This window comes from Anopheles gambiae, chromosome 2, assembly GCF_943734735.2.
Source record: "Anopheles gambiae chromosome 2, idAnoGambNW_F1_1, whole genome shotgun sequence".
Taxonomy (NCBI): domain Eukaryota; kingdom Metazoa; phylum Arthropoda; class Insecta; order Diptera; family Culicidae; genus Anopheles; species Anopheles gambiae.
Window position 1 is genome coordinate 107,902,477 of NC_064601.1, and position 14,380 is coordinate 107,916,856.

Here is a 14,380-nt window from a genome sequence, read left to right on the forward strand (position 1 = left end):
TTGTATCGTCCAGGTTGGGAGGAGATCGGCATTTTTTTCGGCATAGCTATGGCAAGCGAGAGCGAGTTTTCCCATGACGGAGACGCTGGCCCGAAATCAAACACATACAGCGCGTACTACGGCCAGGGCGTAGAGGTCACCCACCCAAAAAACTGCGCTGTGAAATTATGTGCGAAAACAGCAAAAAAAAACATAAAACTAGCTCATCAGCAGGACCGGTAGACAAAAGGCAGACCAGCTTTAATCAGCGGTCATAAAATTCGTCTCGATTCGCTGGTCATCGTGAATGAGGTGGAGCCTTGCACCCGAGCTGCACCCGGGTGATCGTGCACGTGAGGAAAAAATGGTTTCGGTGGGCGCAGGTTGCCAAATTTTAATGGTCACTACGATGTCACGCGCGTTTTCGGTGTCGCCTCTATCACTGGGCAGTGTTTGCGAAAATCAAGCGTGCGGTGGAAAATGAGTGGCGCTAAATTCGGCGTGGGAAATGTCGTCCACGGGTAACCTTTCTCTGGTTGGTGGTGACTGTTTTTGTTTTATGGATGCGTGAAATGCGAGGGCCTTCGTTAATGATGTTGCAGATTTTATGGCACGTTGAAAGTCAGCCATCACATAAAGGTGTCAAATGAAGCGATTGAGTTGGGTGATTGTTTTAAATCTGCCATTCTTTTACAGACGAAAGAAATGAATTTAGTAGATTAAACAGTAAAATTGATTTAGAAACACTTTAAACATTAATGATCGTTTCTGGCTGGGTCCGCTGTTCCAACATACCACGCAGCAAACAAAGACGGAATCTTGTTAACGTGCCCAAAACATGTAAATTATTCCCAATTTTTGGTAGCTTCAATGCTTGTTCAACAACGTGTAAACAACGGTTACAGCAAAGACCATGAAAATGAGCCTCCAGCTGTTGAGCTTTTAGGAAGTGACCTCCTTTTCGGGACAAATTACTACATCATTCTTACTAAAGAACCAATCTAGAGTCTCACAAAGCTAGCAAAAGGGCACTACCTCGTGTAAGGCTCGCCACAAGCACTGCTTCCACCAAGTACACTGAATCGAACGGGCAAAGTGTACCATTTGCATATGATTTACAGCTGACCGATTCGTTAATTACAATCAACTGAATGCGAGCAGCAGCAGAGGCACCAGCACGAAACCGGCACGAATCGGAAGGCTGATGGGCAAAAGATATTTATAAACCGTGCCTACCGCACCGCCACTGTTCAGTCGATTAGTTTCGCCGTGTGCGGCCTGGTGGAGAAGCGCTCAGCAGTGCGGTTCCGTGTCTTGCCTCCGTGTCTTGCAGTTTCCCTCGCTTCCAAACAAATAGAACCACACAGTCATGCCGGCCCAACTGCAACTGCAGCAAAGTGTCCTGCATCGATTGATTCCACTGCTGGTGCTGGTATCGATCGCTGCCAGCCTCCCAGCCATACGCCCCGGTCCGAACACCATCGCCGACATCAATCAGCACCGCACGCGCACACGGGAAACGCTCCAGCACACCCCCCGGTACGAGTTCGCGTACGGCGTGAAGGACCCAATTACGGGCGATCACAAAGATCGGTGGGAAAAGCGGGACGGCGACCGGGTGCAGGGTGTGTACATGCTCGAGGAGCCCGACGGGACGCAGCGCATCGTGGAGTACGAGGCCGACGGTGTGCACGGCTTCCGGGCGATCGTCACCAACGTGCCGCTGGCCAAGGGCACCCGCACGCCGCACGACACGATCGCGCACAGCTACAACATGCTGCACGCCACCACCTAGGGCTCGGTCTTGAGCGAAGCTCCAGGAATGGCCTCCAGGAATTGAGATCTCCTCCTGATGGCATCACCGCGCAGGCGACGATGTGGTCCGATCGAGTACGTGCAATTAGTGACAGCTAAATGAGGACGAACTAGACCAGCGGGTCAATCAATTAAGCTCCCGGTGCGTAATGCGTCGTTTTCGATTAGAATTACTTATTTGGCATAAAACGATACACGATCAATCGATGCGAAGTTTGAATGCAATAAAACCTCCCGCTTTAGTGCCCCTTAAAATAGGCAAGCCGCTTCACCTGGGCACATCATTAGCGTTGGATTTGCACTTCTTTGTACTTTTCTCTTTCGCAGCAGGCCGGGGTCTTGCCGGGGACATACAAAATGCATACCCTGGTGTGCTGTGGCGGTTGGTTGAATGCCTATCTTACACAAATAAAACCGTCTAGGCTTGGTCGTGCTTGAAGCTGCAATCGCAAGTGTGTGTGTGTGTTTTTTTTCGCAACCGTTTCACCTCATTAGGGCAAGTTGGTGCGGGCTCGTGGCTTGAAGGAGCTTCATCAACGATTGCACCAAAAGTTCGTCGGGTGTCACACATCGCATCAAACGTCACACGCCGCCTGCTAAAATGGCAAAGGTTCACGCGGTGCGTCGGTTGCGCGCGCGCGCAGGAACGTCATTCCTGGGTGTATTCTGCATGCCATTTAGTGAGGAGTGATCTTTTGAGGCCAAACAGTAACACTAAACTGGAACTTGAACTCGTCGTGTTTACTTAATTATTTGAAGGAGATCGCCATCGGCCAATGGTGGAAGAAAGAAAGTGTCTCTTTACTGTTGGAGTAAGAGCGACTGGGAAGGAATCAGCGGCAGCACAGGGTGGGGATTAACCTAAAAAAGGTAAATTCCACATATTGACACCCGTTTGGGCTTGCGCTGCGCTGGCTTGCAAGTACGCACGAGACGGCAGTACGGTACAGCGCATCAAGATGCTGAATAATTACGCCCCGGCATGGTGATGATGACTAAATAAATGTAAAATATTTCAAACACCTGACGAGAGCGTTATCAAATAAGGGCAATGCATCGCAAGGTTTGTGGGACGGTTTTTAAGCAACATTGTATTTAATTGCTTTTTATGAGCATCATTCGTTTGTTTTATTGAAAATAAATCCCAAGCTTTATTTGCACATCAGAAATGTTTTATATTCAGGTGTGTTTGGATGACTTTGGTGTTGTACACCAAACATATGTAATTTATTTATGTTTTACAGCATTTTAATAAACAGATTAAAGGCCACAAATGAGCTAATTTTAAATCATAGAAAAACTTCAAACACGTTAAATGATAATTTTTCAATTTTATTCTATTGAACAAAAACTCAACCAATAATGTTCCAAATAATGCCTGATACATTTGAACCATTTCCATAAATGTACTCTTTTTCACTTTCTAAAGCAGCTGAGTTACATCCACACAACCACCAGCGAACCGTACAATAAAAAGGAAACCGATCAGCTACGAAAACGAATCGATCGACCCGCGTGGCTCTGGCTCAGGGTTTAGAACAACACAATGCACACAACAGCAACCCCTTCGAAAGCGTCTATCACACTCGATTAATCCTTCGGCGGTACCAAAGTCGCCCCAGATTCGGTCGGTCGGCTTGATCAACCGTAGCCAAGAACATGCCCCCGGTGGCTCGCCGGTTGTGGGGGAATCGTGCTTCAATTCTCAAACAGTGGAATGGTAGAAACAATGCAGGGCGAGGGGTGCGATCAGCCGGCAAATCGGAGTTGGATGAGCGCCGGTACGTGCATTGAAACTCTCGCACACACCAAGGTGCAAACACCAAAGCATCGACGAGAAAAATCGAAGACGATCGAACAAGCGGTAAAAACGGCACTGTCGGAAGTGAATCTAGGCCGAAAATGTTGCTGCTGCTGCTGCTCGAAATTTGACCGGCTCGGAACATTATTCATATGCGCGTGGTGAGTCCGGCGGGTGCATCGTTTTGTGCCTGGGCAGCGTAGTTTGCTCGATCTAGTCAGTATAAAAGTTTGCGCAACCCCCGGCTACTGTATCAGTTCCCTGCCGTCGATCGAACCGTTTAAATCGTAGCTTTGTTTTTTTTTTGTTTTGCATTCTGCTCTCCCACGTGCCGGTTCGCCTAAGCTGGTTCTAATTGCTTCTTGGGGCAGTACAGTGGAAGCAAGCAAACGCACGCCGCAGGTGATCAAAATGTCCAGCGCAAAGGTAAGTAGCGGTGACGCATCGGTCAGCAGTGTGTGGGTTTTGTGACGTGACGTGTTGGTGCTTTTTGGCGTGTCTCGTAGGTACTTCTGTTGGTTGGCGCGGTGATGCTGTTTGGGCTTAGTGGATCAGCGGCTCAGACGACTGTTGACAAGGAAAGCTCGAAGGAAAACGTCACCGAGGCAGCGACCGTTGCGGAGCCGGAACTGTCCAAGGAGCGATTCAACGCGAGCCGCGTGCTTAGTGCGATCCGAGCGGAAATCGAGCGCCGTCGCAGCGAACGCCGGGAAAAGACGCTCCAGCGCGCTCAGGAACTTCGCGAGCAGATCCTGCAAACGCTGGACAACTTGAGCGAACGCCGACGGGAGTTCGAGCTGCGTCGACAGGAAACCCTGCAGGATGCCGAAGCTCTCCGCGAGGCACGCCGCCAGGACATGGAGGCGCGTCGCGTAGGCCGACTGCCGCAGCGTGAACGCGAGCGTGTCAACCAGTCCCGGCTGGAGAAGCTGACCGAACAGACCACGCCGGAGGAGAACGAGATCGAGGAGGATGCGATCGATGGCATTGCCGGGGGCAGTGGGGAGGCTTCGGAAGGGGTACAGCGCGTGCGCAATCTGTTGCTAATCGAGGAAGCGGACGGTAACTTGCGACTGATCGATTTGGACACCGAGGAAGGGCAACAGTTTGTGCTGAACGGTGGCCCGAAGCGTGGGCAGAGTGGCGAGGTCGCCGCTGAGAAGGAAAAGGAAGGCGAAGAAGCGGAGCAAGAGCAGGACGGTGAGGAGAAGGAGGAGGAGCAGGAGGCGAGCAAGCGGAAACTCAAGACTGGACAGATTTAGGGTAGGGTAGGGGTGACAGTGTGTTTTTGTTTTCTTCTTTAATGGCAGGAGAGTTAGATAAGTAGCTTATTGTTCATCGCTCAGTTTATTCATCATTTCAAGTGTTCCAATGCCATTGAGTTAATTATTTGATTTTATGTTTGAAATAAACATTTAGAAAACTAATTAAATCTATTGTTTACTTTCAAATTTCCTGTGTACATCAAAAATATTCTTTTTTTACTCAAGCACAGTTAATATTTTTTCAATGAATTTACAAAATATTTCTTCCTTTCATTTACTTCAATTTTTGGCTCTTAAGATCATCATTTTTCAGTTAGGCTTTGTCACCTCCCAGACAATTCAATCAAACGCGTTACTTTTAACGCATTATAGGGAATAGAACGATCCATTTCTTTCACCGAAAGCCCAAAACTACCATAATACCTAAACCACAATTGCCTTCACGGCCTCGGTAAACCTTGCATTGTTGCCTGCTCCCTTTTTGAGGTGCAAATTTCGACACTGACCTACAATCTGGAGCACTAAAACCCTTACAAACACCCTCCTCATCTCGCTCCCAGCGAATGCATTGTACTGGGCGCCAGTCAACGACACCTTCACCCGTGTTTTGTGCTGTTGTTTACTCTCACCTTCGACTCCAGCGCTCCGTGGCATCAATCATCATCGTTCAATGCGGGCAAGGCGTTCCGAGCCGTTACGATCGGGGGAAATTATGTTGCCCACTAGCGTGTGTATTTACATTTCCCTTTTTTTGATTGGTCTATACGACTTAAGCGATCAACTTCCGCTGGCGGTACGAATCTGTGCGTGTACGAGTAGCGAACCGCGACGTCTAAAGTGATCACTTCCTTTCCCAGTTCGGAAGCAATACATAAACTTTGTAGTTTTTAAATTGAAAATACATTTCGGCACCTTTGACTACACCAAGCGCACGCTGCTTTTTCTTTACCATGGGAAACACTTTGTCTGAGGGTATGGTGCTGCGAGAAGGCAGGCAGTAGTGCCCCGTCTGAAAGAAATGCAAAGCTGTGTTAGCAACCTTGGCTCGGGGCTGTCTGCCAGTGTGAGGAAAGTAGGGCGTTGCGTGCTGAATGGGTGCGAGTGCATATCATTCCCTTAAAGATGTGTTTCGTGGGATAAAGTGTAGGCATTTGGGGAGTTTAATGTGTACTTAGAGGTTAAATTGAAGATGATTTTTCTCCCCCCACTAGAAGCATCTAGAAGCCACATGATGCACACAGTTCGAGTTCTAGGTATAAAAGATGGATGCTGTGGGGAAGCCGATATCAGTCTCGAGTAGTTCTAGCATCTTATCACAACTGTAGAAAAATGAAGGTAAGCTTAGAATAATGAAAAACTGTTTAAAAAAGAACAACATTGTTTATATTTTCATCTTTTAACTTCAGTTCCTAGCCTTGTTCGTCTCTTTGGAGCTCTTATGCTTCGCCTACGCTAAGGATACAAAACTGTCCGAAGAACGCAAACTAATCTCATACGAAACAAAAGTCTTCCACAAAATACCCGAGCACACCATAGTGGAGGAAAAAATCGAAGAACTGAAAAAGATTTCCCCAATCGAGAAGAAAGAAACGATCGTTGAGGAAAAGTCATCCGGCCCAAGCTATGAGTTCGGTTATGGCGTGAAAGATCCAATCAGCGGCGATCATAAAGATCAGTGGGAAAAGCGGCAGGGTGATCATGTGAAGGGAGCGTATCGATTTGACGAGTCCGATGGTACGCAGCGCATTGTGGAGTATGAAGCAAGCGGCAAGAAAGGGTTCGAAGCGACGGTTAAGAACGTTGAGAAGAAGGTGGAAGGCACCGAGGAAGATCCGTCGATCGTTGAAAAGAAGAAGGAGGGCAAGGTGGCTCACAGTTACAGCTATCTGAAGAGAACTGGCCACTAATCAAAATGACGAAAGAGTTACTAATACAATAAACACAGCACTGCCCAAATAATAATGGTGTCAATTGCAGTTCGTGAGCGCGTTGAACCGAGTTCGTATAATTTTGTACAACTTGCATGGAGCTGGCCACATGATAGTATGTAATTACGACTCAAAAACTTGCCTGGTTGCCTTTGATTGTATATGGCAGACCGGAATTGTTTAATTCTATACCTTGTAGAAAGAAAATTGAATTAAATCGTGATGCTCTACATCAATTGATGACCATGAAATGGATAGTAGTTAACAAACCGTTGGTGTTGAAAGTAAAGATTGCACAGAGGTTCTATTATGAGCGGAATCTAGAATTAAGCATTATCGAAGCAAATATAGCGTAAAGAAAACATCCTCTTTATTATAGACTTGACATTTTGATATCAAAACACTCAGCAACGACCTTAATCCACCTTCTTCAGCTTGCTATAGCTTTGAGCCACCTGACCATCGGCATGTCCCCAGCGAACATCTCCCCGATTCCGCTCATCGATACGATCGATCTCCTTCACCACAGCCTCAAACCCGTTCCTATCGTCGGCCTCATACTCAACCACCCGCTTCGTTCCATCGGGTTGATCGAGCGTGTACTTCCCTTTCACATGATCACCGACACGTTTTTCCCACTGCTCCTTCTTATCTCCTGTGGCCGGATCGTGCACACCGTATGAAAACTCGTACAGCGGGAAATCGTTGAAGTAACGATCTTTCTTCCCACCCTGCTCCTCTTCCTGTGAACTAGACTGCTGTTGTTTCTTCTTGCCTTCGAGCGTCTTTTGCCCGCTCGCTTGCTTTCGGCGATGAAGCTCACGTGCTGGGAGACGTCCTTGGGCACGCCCAACTGCTTCACGATTGCGCTCCTCGCGCTCTTCCAACTCCGAATCCTTCTTTTCCTGTTGACGTTCGAGGAATTCGCGCTTGCGCTCATCGGCAGCCTCCTGTTCATCCTGCTCGGAAGCCTCCTGCTCTTCCTTTTGCTTGCCTTCCGCTGTAATGCCAAACACTTCCTCGATCGTGTTTGTTAGCTGCTCCCAGTCCATCTTGGTTTTGCGCTGCTGCAGCGGAGTGCCCGCCTTGGGCTGCTGGGACTGTGGAGCGGCTGCTCCTAGCACAAGCAGCACAGATAGAATCACCAAAATCTGACAAAAAAGATACGAACAATGAGTAACACTGAATAAAACCTCAAATGCTGCATTCTGAAAAGTAACATTACCTTTGCCATGCTTGGTGTTTGATGGATTGATTGAAAGAAGTTGAAGCTGACTTAAAATGCGGCAGCCGAATGGTACAGTTTAGAATGCATTCTTGAGCTTTTATACCGATAATGAAAAACAGTAGAAGTATGGCGTGACTTGAAGTTGTTTCCTCGTGCAACCGACCGCCAGAAGTTGGTCCGACCTTTGGCAATGTACCTGCCAGTTAACATACGAACGCTACATGTAGACGAAGCTCTCACCCAACCATAACATTTAGTTCAAGAGTGTTACCAAGCTGCCAAGAAGATGCTTCTACTAGGCCAACACTACAATGTTTACACGGTCAATGTTGTTTAATGAGTACAGAAGTAACTAAAACGCATCTAGAAAATTCGCAAAATAGAATGGAACAGAATGTTTTCATATTCCCGCTCTTATCATGAATGTCATCAATTATAGTTTCCAATCCGCGGTAAATCAAATTCAAAAATACCATCGTTTTAACAGGACAACAACAGATTTAACTATTTATTAGCTCTTTAATCGCTATTCTTAAACAGAGGTAACAAAATGGGGTGCGGTTAGGATTCCATTTTACACGTAACAGTCTTACGGACGTTTGCAATTGCTCAACCTTACTGACGAGCAAAAACTGTTGAGAGTTTAACTGATCTTTTGGAACTTTACGTAGCTCTGGCCCCCGTTAGGTCCCTCCTTCAGTACGGCACGTGGCCTACCGCCAGGAACAAAACCAAACACAGGATTATCCACATACGCCATCGGTCCTATTTCCCGCACCGGTTGGGCCTGTCTGTACTCCAGCCCTCCCCACAACCCATCGGACAGCAGTGGATTGCGCTCGGATTTCACCTTCTCCAGGAACTTTTGCGATTTGTACACACCCTGGTACGATTTCGATCCACCGTACCCGATCTTGACCACCTTAGCGTCCTTGCGCCCAGGCTTCAGTGAACCCTTGTTGATGAGCACCTTCAGCTGGTCGAGCTGTTTCTTCTGTGCCGCCGTGGGTCCTGGCAAGCTAGCAGCGCTGGTTTTAGCACTCTTTTTCCCATTTTCTGCCCGTATGTCGAACGATTTCGTTGGATCTTGGCTCGGGGACACTTCCTTCGGTTGTTCTTGCTGAGCTTTCTCGAGCTTGGTAAAATCTTCCAGATCCTGCTCCGTGAACTCCTTCTTCAGATAGTCCTTGAACAGCAGATTGAACTCCGATATGGTAAGGCCACCTTGCCGGCCCGCTAGAATGCGCGCCATCTCGCTAATGTCCATGTTGGCATCGATATTCACTGGAGCACTGGCACCACCTTCCTCAGTGCCTTCCTCCGCCTCTTCCGCCGTTTCACTTTCGGGCGTTTCTTCAACATTTTCCACAATCGGACGGATGGACTCTTCAAAGTCCTTAAAATCCGCACTCAAGTAATCACCGTAACTGTTGCGCAGTTTGCTTGGAGCAGACACACGGTTCGAAGAGCTGCTTCCCGTTTCGGAGCTCTTGGTTGAAGTTGACACGGGTGTCGCCGAGGTGGTCACTTGGGAGTCGCTTACAAAGTAACCTACAGTTGTGAAGCTTCCGCCACCGCGGATGCTTTCCGGTAGGAAGTCATCGGGCTGACGACCCTCCTCAGTTTGTGGTCTTTTGCGCGAGCCTGCATTTCCACGCGTGTTCTGCGGGGCAGTTCTTGCACGCGATGATTCAACCGCACCCGTTCGTTCACGATTTTCACTCACTGTTTTCTTGTCTCCTGTTTCGTTATTAGAGTTCGTTTGTTCCACACTCTCCGATTTCTTTCGAGGATTCTCGTACTTCAGCAACAGATAGATCTCTTCGTTTTCCTCCACAGCCGACTTGGGAATCGATTTCAGCACTTTGCCCGGAGGCTTCACCGTCGTTGGCGCGGTTGTCGTAGTCGTGGTCGGTTCGGTCGCAAACAGCACCGGTCCTCGCTCTCGCAGCTGAGGAGTGTTGTAAAAGTCTTGCGCACTGATCGGTTTCACAATCGCGTCCTGTTCCGGGATGGATTCCTCGGGCGGATAGTACTCGACCGATTGGTACGACAAGACACGGTTCTGACCGCGTCCCTGGCTGCTGCTCTGGAACACGGTCGCCTGCAGGGGTACCTCCTCCAGCCCCGGGGACACGGCATTAAAGTCTATGCTCTTGATCGGGGACTTCACTTCACTCTGTACCGTCGGCTTTGCAGCGGCCAGCGTGGTGGAGATTCGCTCGCCACCACCAGCAACTCCATCACTACCACCATTAGCACCACCGTCCGTCCCCACACTGCCCCGTTCTGCGTTCACCGCACCAAAGAACTGTTCATTTCGCTGCTGGACATTTTCTTTACTCGCACTACCGGGGGCAATCGTGGGCGCTAGCGGTACCGAGCGCGACGTGCCCGTCCGGTCCGCGTTCACGTGCAGCTGGTGGACGGCAAACGTGCCGTGCTTGATATTGATCTCATACTCGTCTTTCTTCAGTGCACTCCCGGTGGAAACCAGCAGCGTGGCGAAGCACAGTATGACCACCACCAGCTGGAACCAGATACAGAAAAGGGATTTCTTAAGATCACTGACGACGTCGCGCTCGCGCAAACCACTGAAACTCACCTTAAACATTGCGAGCGAGTCTCAAACGAGGAAGAAGGGACACTGTGTGTTTGGCGCGTTCGATTGCTATCTGTTTGCGCGAGCCCACCCAGAACGCTGCGCGTGTGTCCCTCTTCTAGAGCTACGACTACTACCGCGTTAATGGCTATCAGTGGACTGACCACTTTCTTTACTTTCGCTCACGGTATTTATAAGCTCAGTGTGCTGGTTTTGGTTTGATGTTGTTTGCATTATGTGTTGCATTTTGGACGCATCACCGCTGGGCCCTGGGTGGGAGGGTTTATGTGTTTTGATCGGCATCGAAGCGCTGAAAAAGGTGCGTAATCGAATTGTAATGCAAGCAGGAAACTTGCACTACACTAGCCTGTGTTTTTTGTCCCTCAACGTTCCGGGCTGCGAGCTGTTTGTTAGCGTACAACCATGTTTACGATCGTCCCCGGCCTCCCCTAGTTAATTTTTGCAAACCGTCGGGGAATGTACCGGACAATGGTTGTGCTGTCAGAGGATTGAAGTGAAGCAGCCCTTTCTAAGCCGCTTCTTGGCTTTGAAGTTTCATCCAAGGGTCCCAAATTTAGACCCACCGTTGGCTGGTGGGTTCGTGACCGAAGCACCTTAAAATGTAACAATCGATTGCGTGTTCGAATCGCTTTAGGTGAGGTGCGTTCGGTAGTGGGTTAAACGATTGGTGTAAAATAGAAATAACGTCTATGAGCAGTCATCCACAGCGTCTAGACTGGTGTAGTAAAGCACAGAGCTTAAAGTAATGTTAGAAATATGCGCTTTTGGCGCTATTTAACACTCTCTGTCATGTTTAGTTCTCCACGTATAGTAAGCATCAGTATAATATCCGCTTTGGAGCATGTCCTGGACTTCCAAACGAATACTCTCTAGGACTACGTGGCCAAAAACAGTTACGGCCGAACATGATAATTAAACAATCTTTGAATGTGACTTCACGGCGAAGAGAACAACATTTGCTTTGCGACAAGTATGAACCGTCATTCAGTCACTCAAAGTATAGCAATAGTTTACAAATATCAAACGGATATATAAATAATCTGTACCTCACGAGCGAGCTCTAACCGTCCCATCGATTGCAGCGCACCTGTAAAATCCCGAAGATCAATAAAGTCCGGGAAAATCCACTCCATCTGGATTTGTTTGTTTCTCGTGACTCAGTCATCAGCTCACAAGGCCCTCCTCCTTCTCCTTTTAGAACAACGCTTCCGACCGACTCGAGCAAGCATCTTCTATCGAACTCCCTTCCCGAGGCCATCCCTTAACCGGACGTCGGTTGCAACTGGCCTCCGTTTGCTCGCAGCCATTACAATCACCTTGACACCGGAATGGTCGCTTGCCTCTCCACCATGCCGCCATGCCGACCCGCTCATTCAGCGTGTCACTCGAAACTGGAACGCGCCAAGTGACTGAAGATGAATGATTGTTTTACCAATCGCGCGTTCGTTGTCTCCGGCGTTCGCGCGATTGAAAAGCGGTTTGCCGCTCTGCCAATAGAGATTCGATCGAGCGCGCTGGCCCGATCAAAAGATGAGTGAGTGTGGCTTCGTTTGAGTGATCGCTTTGTATGACAAGTTCAGCGGCGCAGTGTAAGCCCATTCGCGTAAGCCTTTGACCACGAACTTGGCGATGCTAACGATGGTACGCGATCAAGGCCCGATTGGAAACCCGATGGCACACCGCACAACGACCACCGTATAATTAGCACTGCCAGTCTGCAGGTTCTCCTTTTTTGCCAACTGTCGGTACAGTCGCTACGAGCGTGGTGCAGCACAAATCCCGCACAGCTCCGACCACTGCGGACTAAACAAACGGAGCTGGCTCGGAGAGCAGGCGACCACCGCAAGCTGACCGCAAAAATATGATGCCAACGGGTGCCCAACAGTGACTAGAACTTCTCCAAGGTAGTGTGCAATTAGTCTGATTAATGAAAGTAGACAGCGTCCATTGCGGGGCCGCTAAAGGCCAACGGACTGGCCCGGAGAAGATGACGAACTACGATATCGACTGTCGAAGTGGCCTTCGAGATTTAGATCAAAACAAACTGTTGCCGGAAGGTATTTAGAATAACATGAGATGAACTGAACGAGTTTCAATCGTACTAGAATTATCGCAGGGAGGTCTCTTTGCTCTCGACTTCGATCGGGTATAACTTACCAAGACCCAAACGGAATGCATGTTATGCCATAACCTTTTTCAGAAGCACCAGTATCGCACCGATACCGGTTTCCCACTACACATCACAAAAATGTCGTCTTCATGGATACCGGTCCGCGGAGTTCCAAATGAAAGAGAGTCCAAACGGGAGTTGTCAGCCTGCAAACTGCCAGCCCAAAAACGCTTACAAATCGCCTCGAATGCGAACCGTTCACACACTTTTCCTTTCCCGCAAGCGCAGCGGTTTGGCTCTCGAGGTAAGGACCGCAAAACCTTACCACGGCCGACACTGCCGACACCTTCTCGGGAGGACCACTTGACATTCGTGTTGTGTGGTGCTAAACAGCTGATTTTACAACCTCTGTGAGAAGAAGATACGGCTTGGAAATGGTGGTTTGGTTGGCTTGCGACACACATAGACGCCGGTACGGTAAGAGGCAGTTTGAAAGTAATCGCCCAAGAGAGATGAGCGTTCGTGATGTAGCCATTCGAATGGGGGAAGGCATCGCGTTCTTGTACAATTCTATATGAAGCTATAATTTTCGTAGAATGATGATGTTGAAAGCTTATTGCATTATGCAGGCCTCAGCAGAGAATTAAAGAGAAGATTTGATGAAATTTAATTTAAACGTTGGTTGCTTAGGGATGTCATAAAATGCGGTGTTCATGATTGAGTGATGCAACGTATTAAAATATGACGGTTACGAAAATTAATCCAACATGTTTATGTGTCACCTCTTACCCCATGCTGAACGTCGTTTAAATGTGTATACGGGCGCTGTCCTTCAGAACTAAATTGAGTTTTAGAAGTAATCTAAATAGGCATACAATTGTGTGGCAACAACTTTGCTCTTAACGCTACGTATAATGCTGTCATACATTGAAAAACATACCGAGATAACGAAACCCACATATGCTATTTGTCTAAGCCTTGCTGTGTAATTGATAAGAAAGGCCACCTTCGTTGTATAATATAAAACACGTTGCGGGTGAATTACTCAATGAATCCTGCAGCATTTGCTTCACTCTCTAATAAGTTGTTCGTTTCAGTGCTAACCATTATAATTTAAATACGTTATCACACATTTATTTGACGATTTCCATTCAAGGTTTGTCAAAACAAGACACACACCTTCCCAGTCGAGTAGTAACTCACCAATGCTCACGCATGAGAAGCAGAGATGAGAGAGCGAGAGAGCGCGAGATCAAGAGTGAGAAAAACATCCCCCATTCTATGGAGCAAACAAAACGTAAACAAATATGACATAACGCAACAAAAAAAACACTCTCCCTCAGAGCGCGATAGGAAACCATTCGAGATTGGAAAAATTGTGCCGGTCTCTGAGCTGCACGGGGTGAGTTCTACCAGCCCGGAATGGAAAAACTGAGAGAGAGCGGTTGAGATCACTCACTGATCTCCCTTAAAACCCCCTTCCGTCCGGGGCGCTGAGTGCGCGCACTCGCAAGCAGTGGGGGATGCCGTCGTCCAACATCGCATGCTGGAAGGAAGGAGAGCTCCCGCGAGAGCGAAAGCGAGAGCTGAAACCCCGTGCGGTGGCAAAAAATGGCGACAACAAAACTTTA

At 48.3% G+C, this 14,380-nt stretch overlaps 5 protein-coding genes across 6 annotated transcripts; 3 read left to right on the plus strand and 2 right to left on the minus strand.

Moving 5' to 3' along the window:
* Positions 1 to 1,348: 1,348 nt before the first annotated feature.
* On the plus strand, positions 1,349 to 1,774 carry LOC3290244 (larval cuticle protein A2B). The gene has a single exon (XM_565363.3). It carries the CDS (start codon positions 1,349 to 1,351, stop codon positions 1,772 to 1,774), a length of 426 nt encoding a protein of 141 aa, XP_565363.2.
* A 2,054-nt stretch (positions 1,775 to 3,828) lies between these two features.
* On the plus strand, positions 3,829 to 5,027 carry LOC1270232 (trichohyalin). The gene is made up of 2 exons (XM_308912.5): positions 3,829 to 4,021; positions 4,102 to 5,027. Exons 1-2 carry the CDS (start codon positions 4,007 to 4,009, stop codon positions 4,855 to 4,857), a joined length of 771 nt encoding a protein of 256 aa, XP_308912.5. The 5' UTR covers positions 3,829 to 4,006; the 3' UTR covers positions 4,858 to 5,027.
* A 1,063-nt stretch (positions 5,028 to 6,090) lies between these two features.
* Positions 6,091 to 6,836, plus strand: LOC4576727 (larval cuticle protein A2B). Its single transcript, XM_001237150.2, has 2 exons — positions 6,091 to 6,195; positions 6,267 to 6,836. Exons 1-2 carry the CDS (start codon positions 6,127 to 6,129, stop codon positions 6,765 to 6,767), a joined length of 570 nt encoding a protein of 189 aa, XP_001237151.2. The 5' UTR covers positions 6,091 to 6,126; the 3' UTR covers positions 6,768 to 6,836.
* Positions 6,837 to 7,136: 300 nt separating this feature from the next.
* LOC3290245 (cilia- and flagella-associated protein 251) lies at positions 7,137 to 8,123 on the minus strand. Its single transcript, XM_565361.3, has 2 exons — positions 8,014 to 8,123; positions 7,137 to 7,939 (listed from the first exon to the last, which is right to left on the minus strand). Exons 1-2 carry the CDS (start codon positions 8,020 to 8,022, stop codon positions 7,205 to 7,207), a joined length of 744 nt encoding a protein of 247 aa, XP_565361.3. The 5' UTR covers positions 8,023 to 8,123; the 3' UTR covers positions 7,137 to 7,204.
* A 371-nt stretch (positions 8,124 to 8,494) lies between these two features.
* LOC133391835 (uncharacterized) lies at positions 8,495 to 10,712 on the minus strand. Of its 2 annotated transcripts, XM_061648274.1 has the most exons (2): positions 10,622 to 10,712; positions 8,495 to 10,546 (listed from the first exon to the last, which is right to left on the minus strand). In XM_061648274.1, the coding sequence occupies exons 1-2, from the start codon at positions 10,628 to 10,630 to the stop codon at positions 8,660 to 8,662; spliced, it is 1,896 nt and encodes a 631-aa protein (XP_061504258.1). In that variant the 5' UTR covers positions 10,631 to 10,712; the 3' UTR covers positions 8,495 to 8,659. The 2 variants fall into 2 exon arrangements, with proteins under 2 accessions (XP_061504258.1, XP_061504257.1); XM_061648273.1 differs by having other exon boundaries at positions 8,495 to 10,712.
* Positions 10,713 to 14,380: the final 3,668 nt, after the last annotated feature.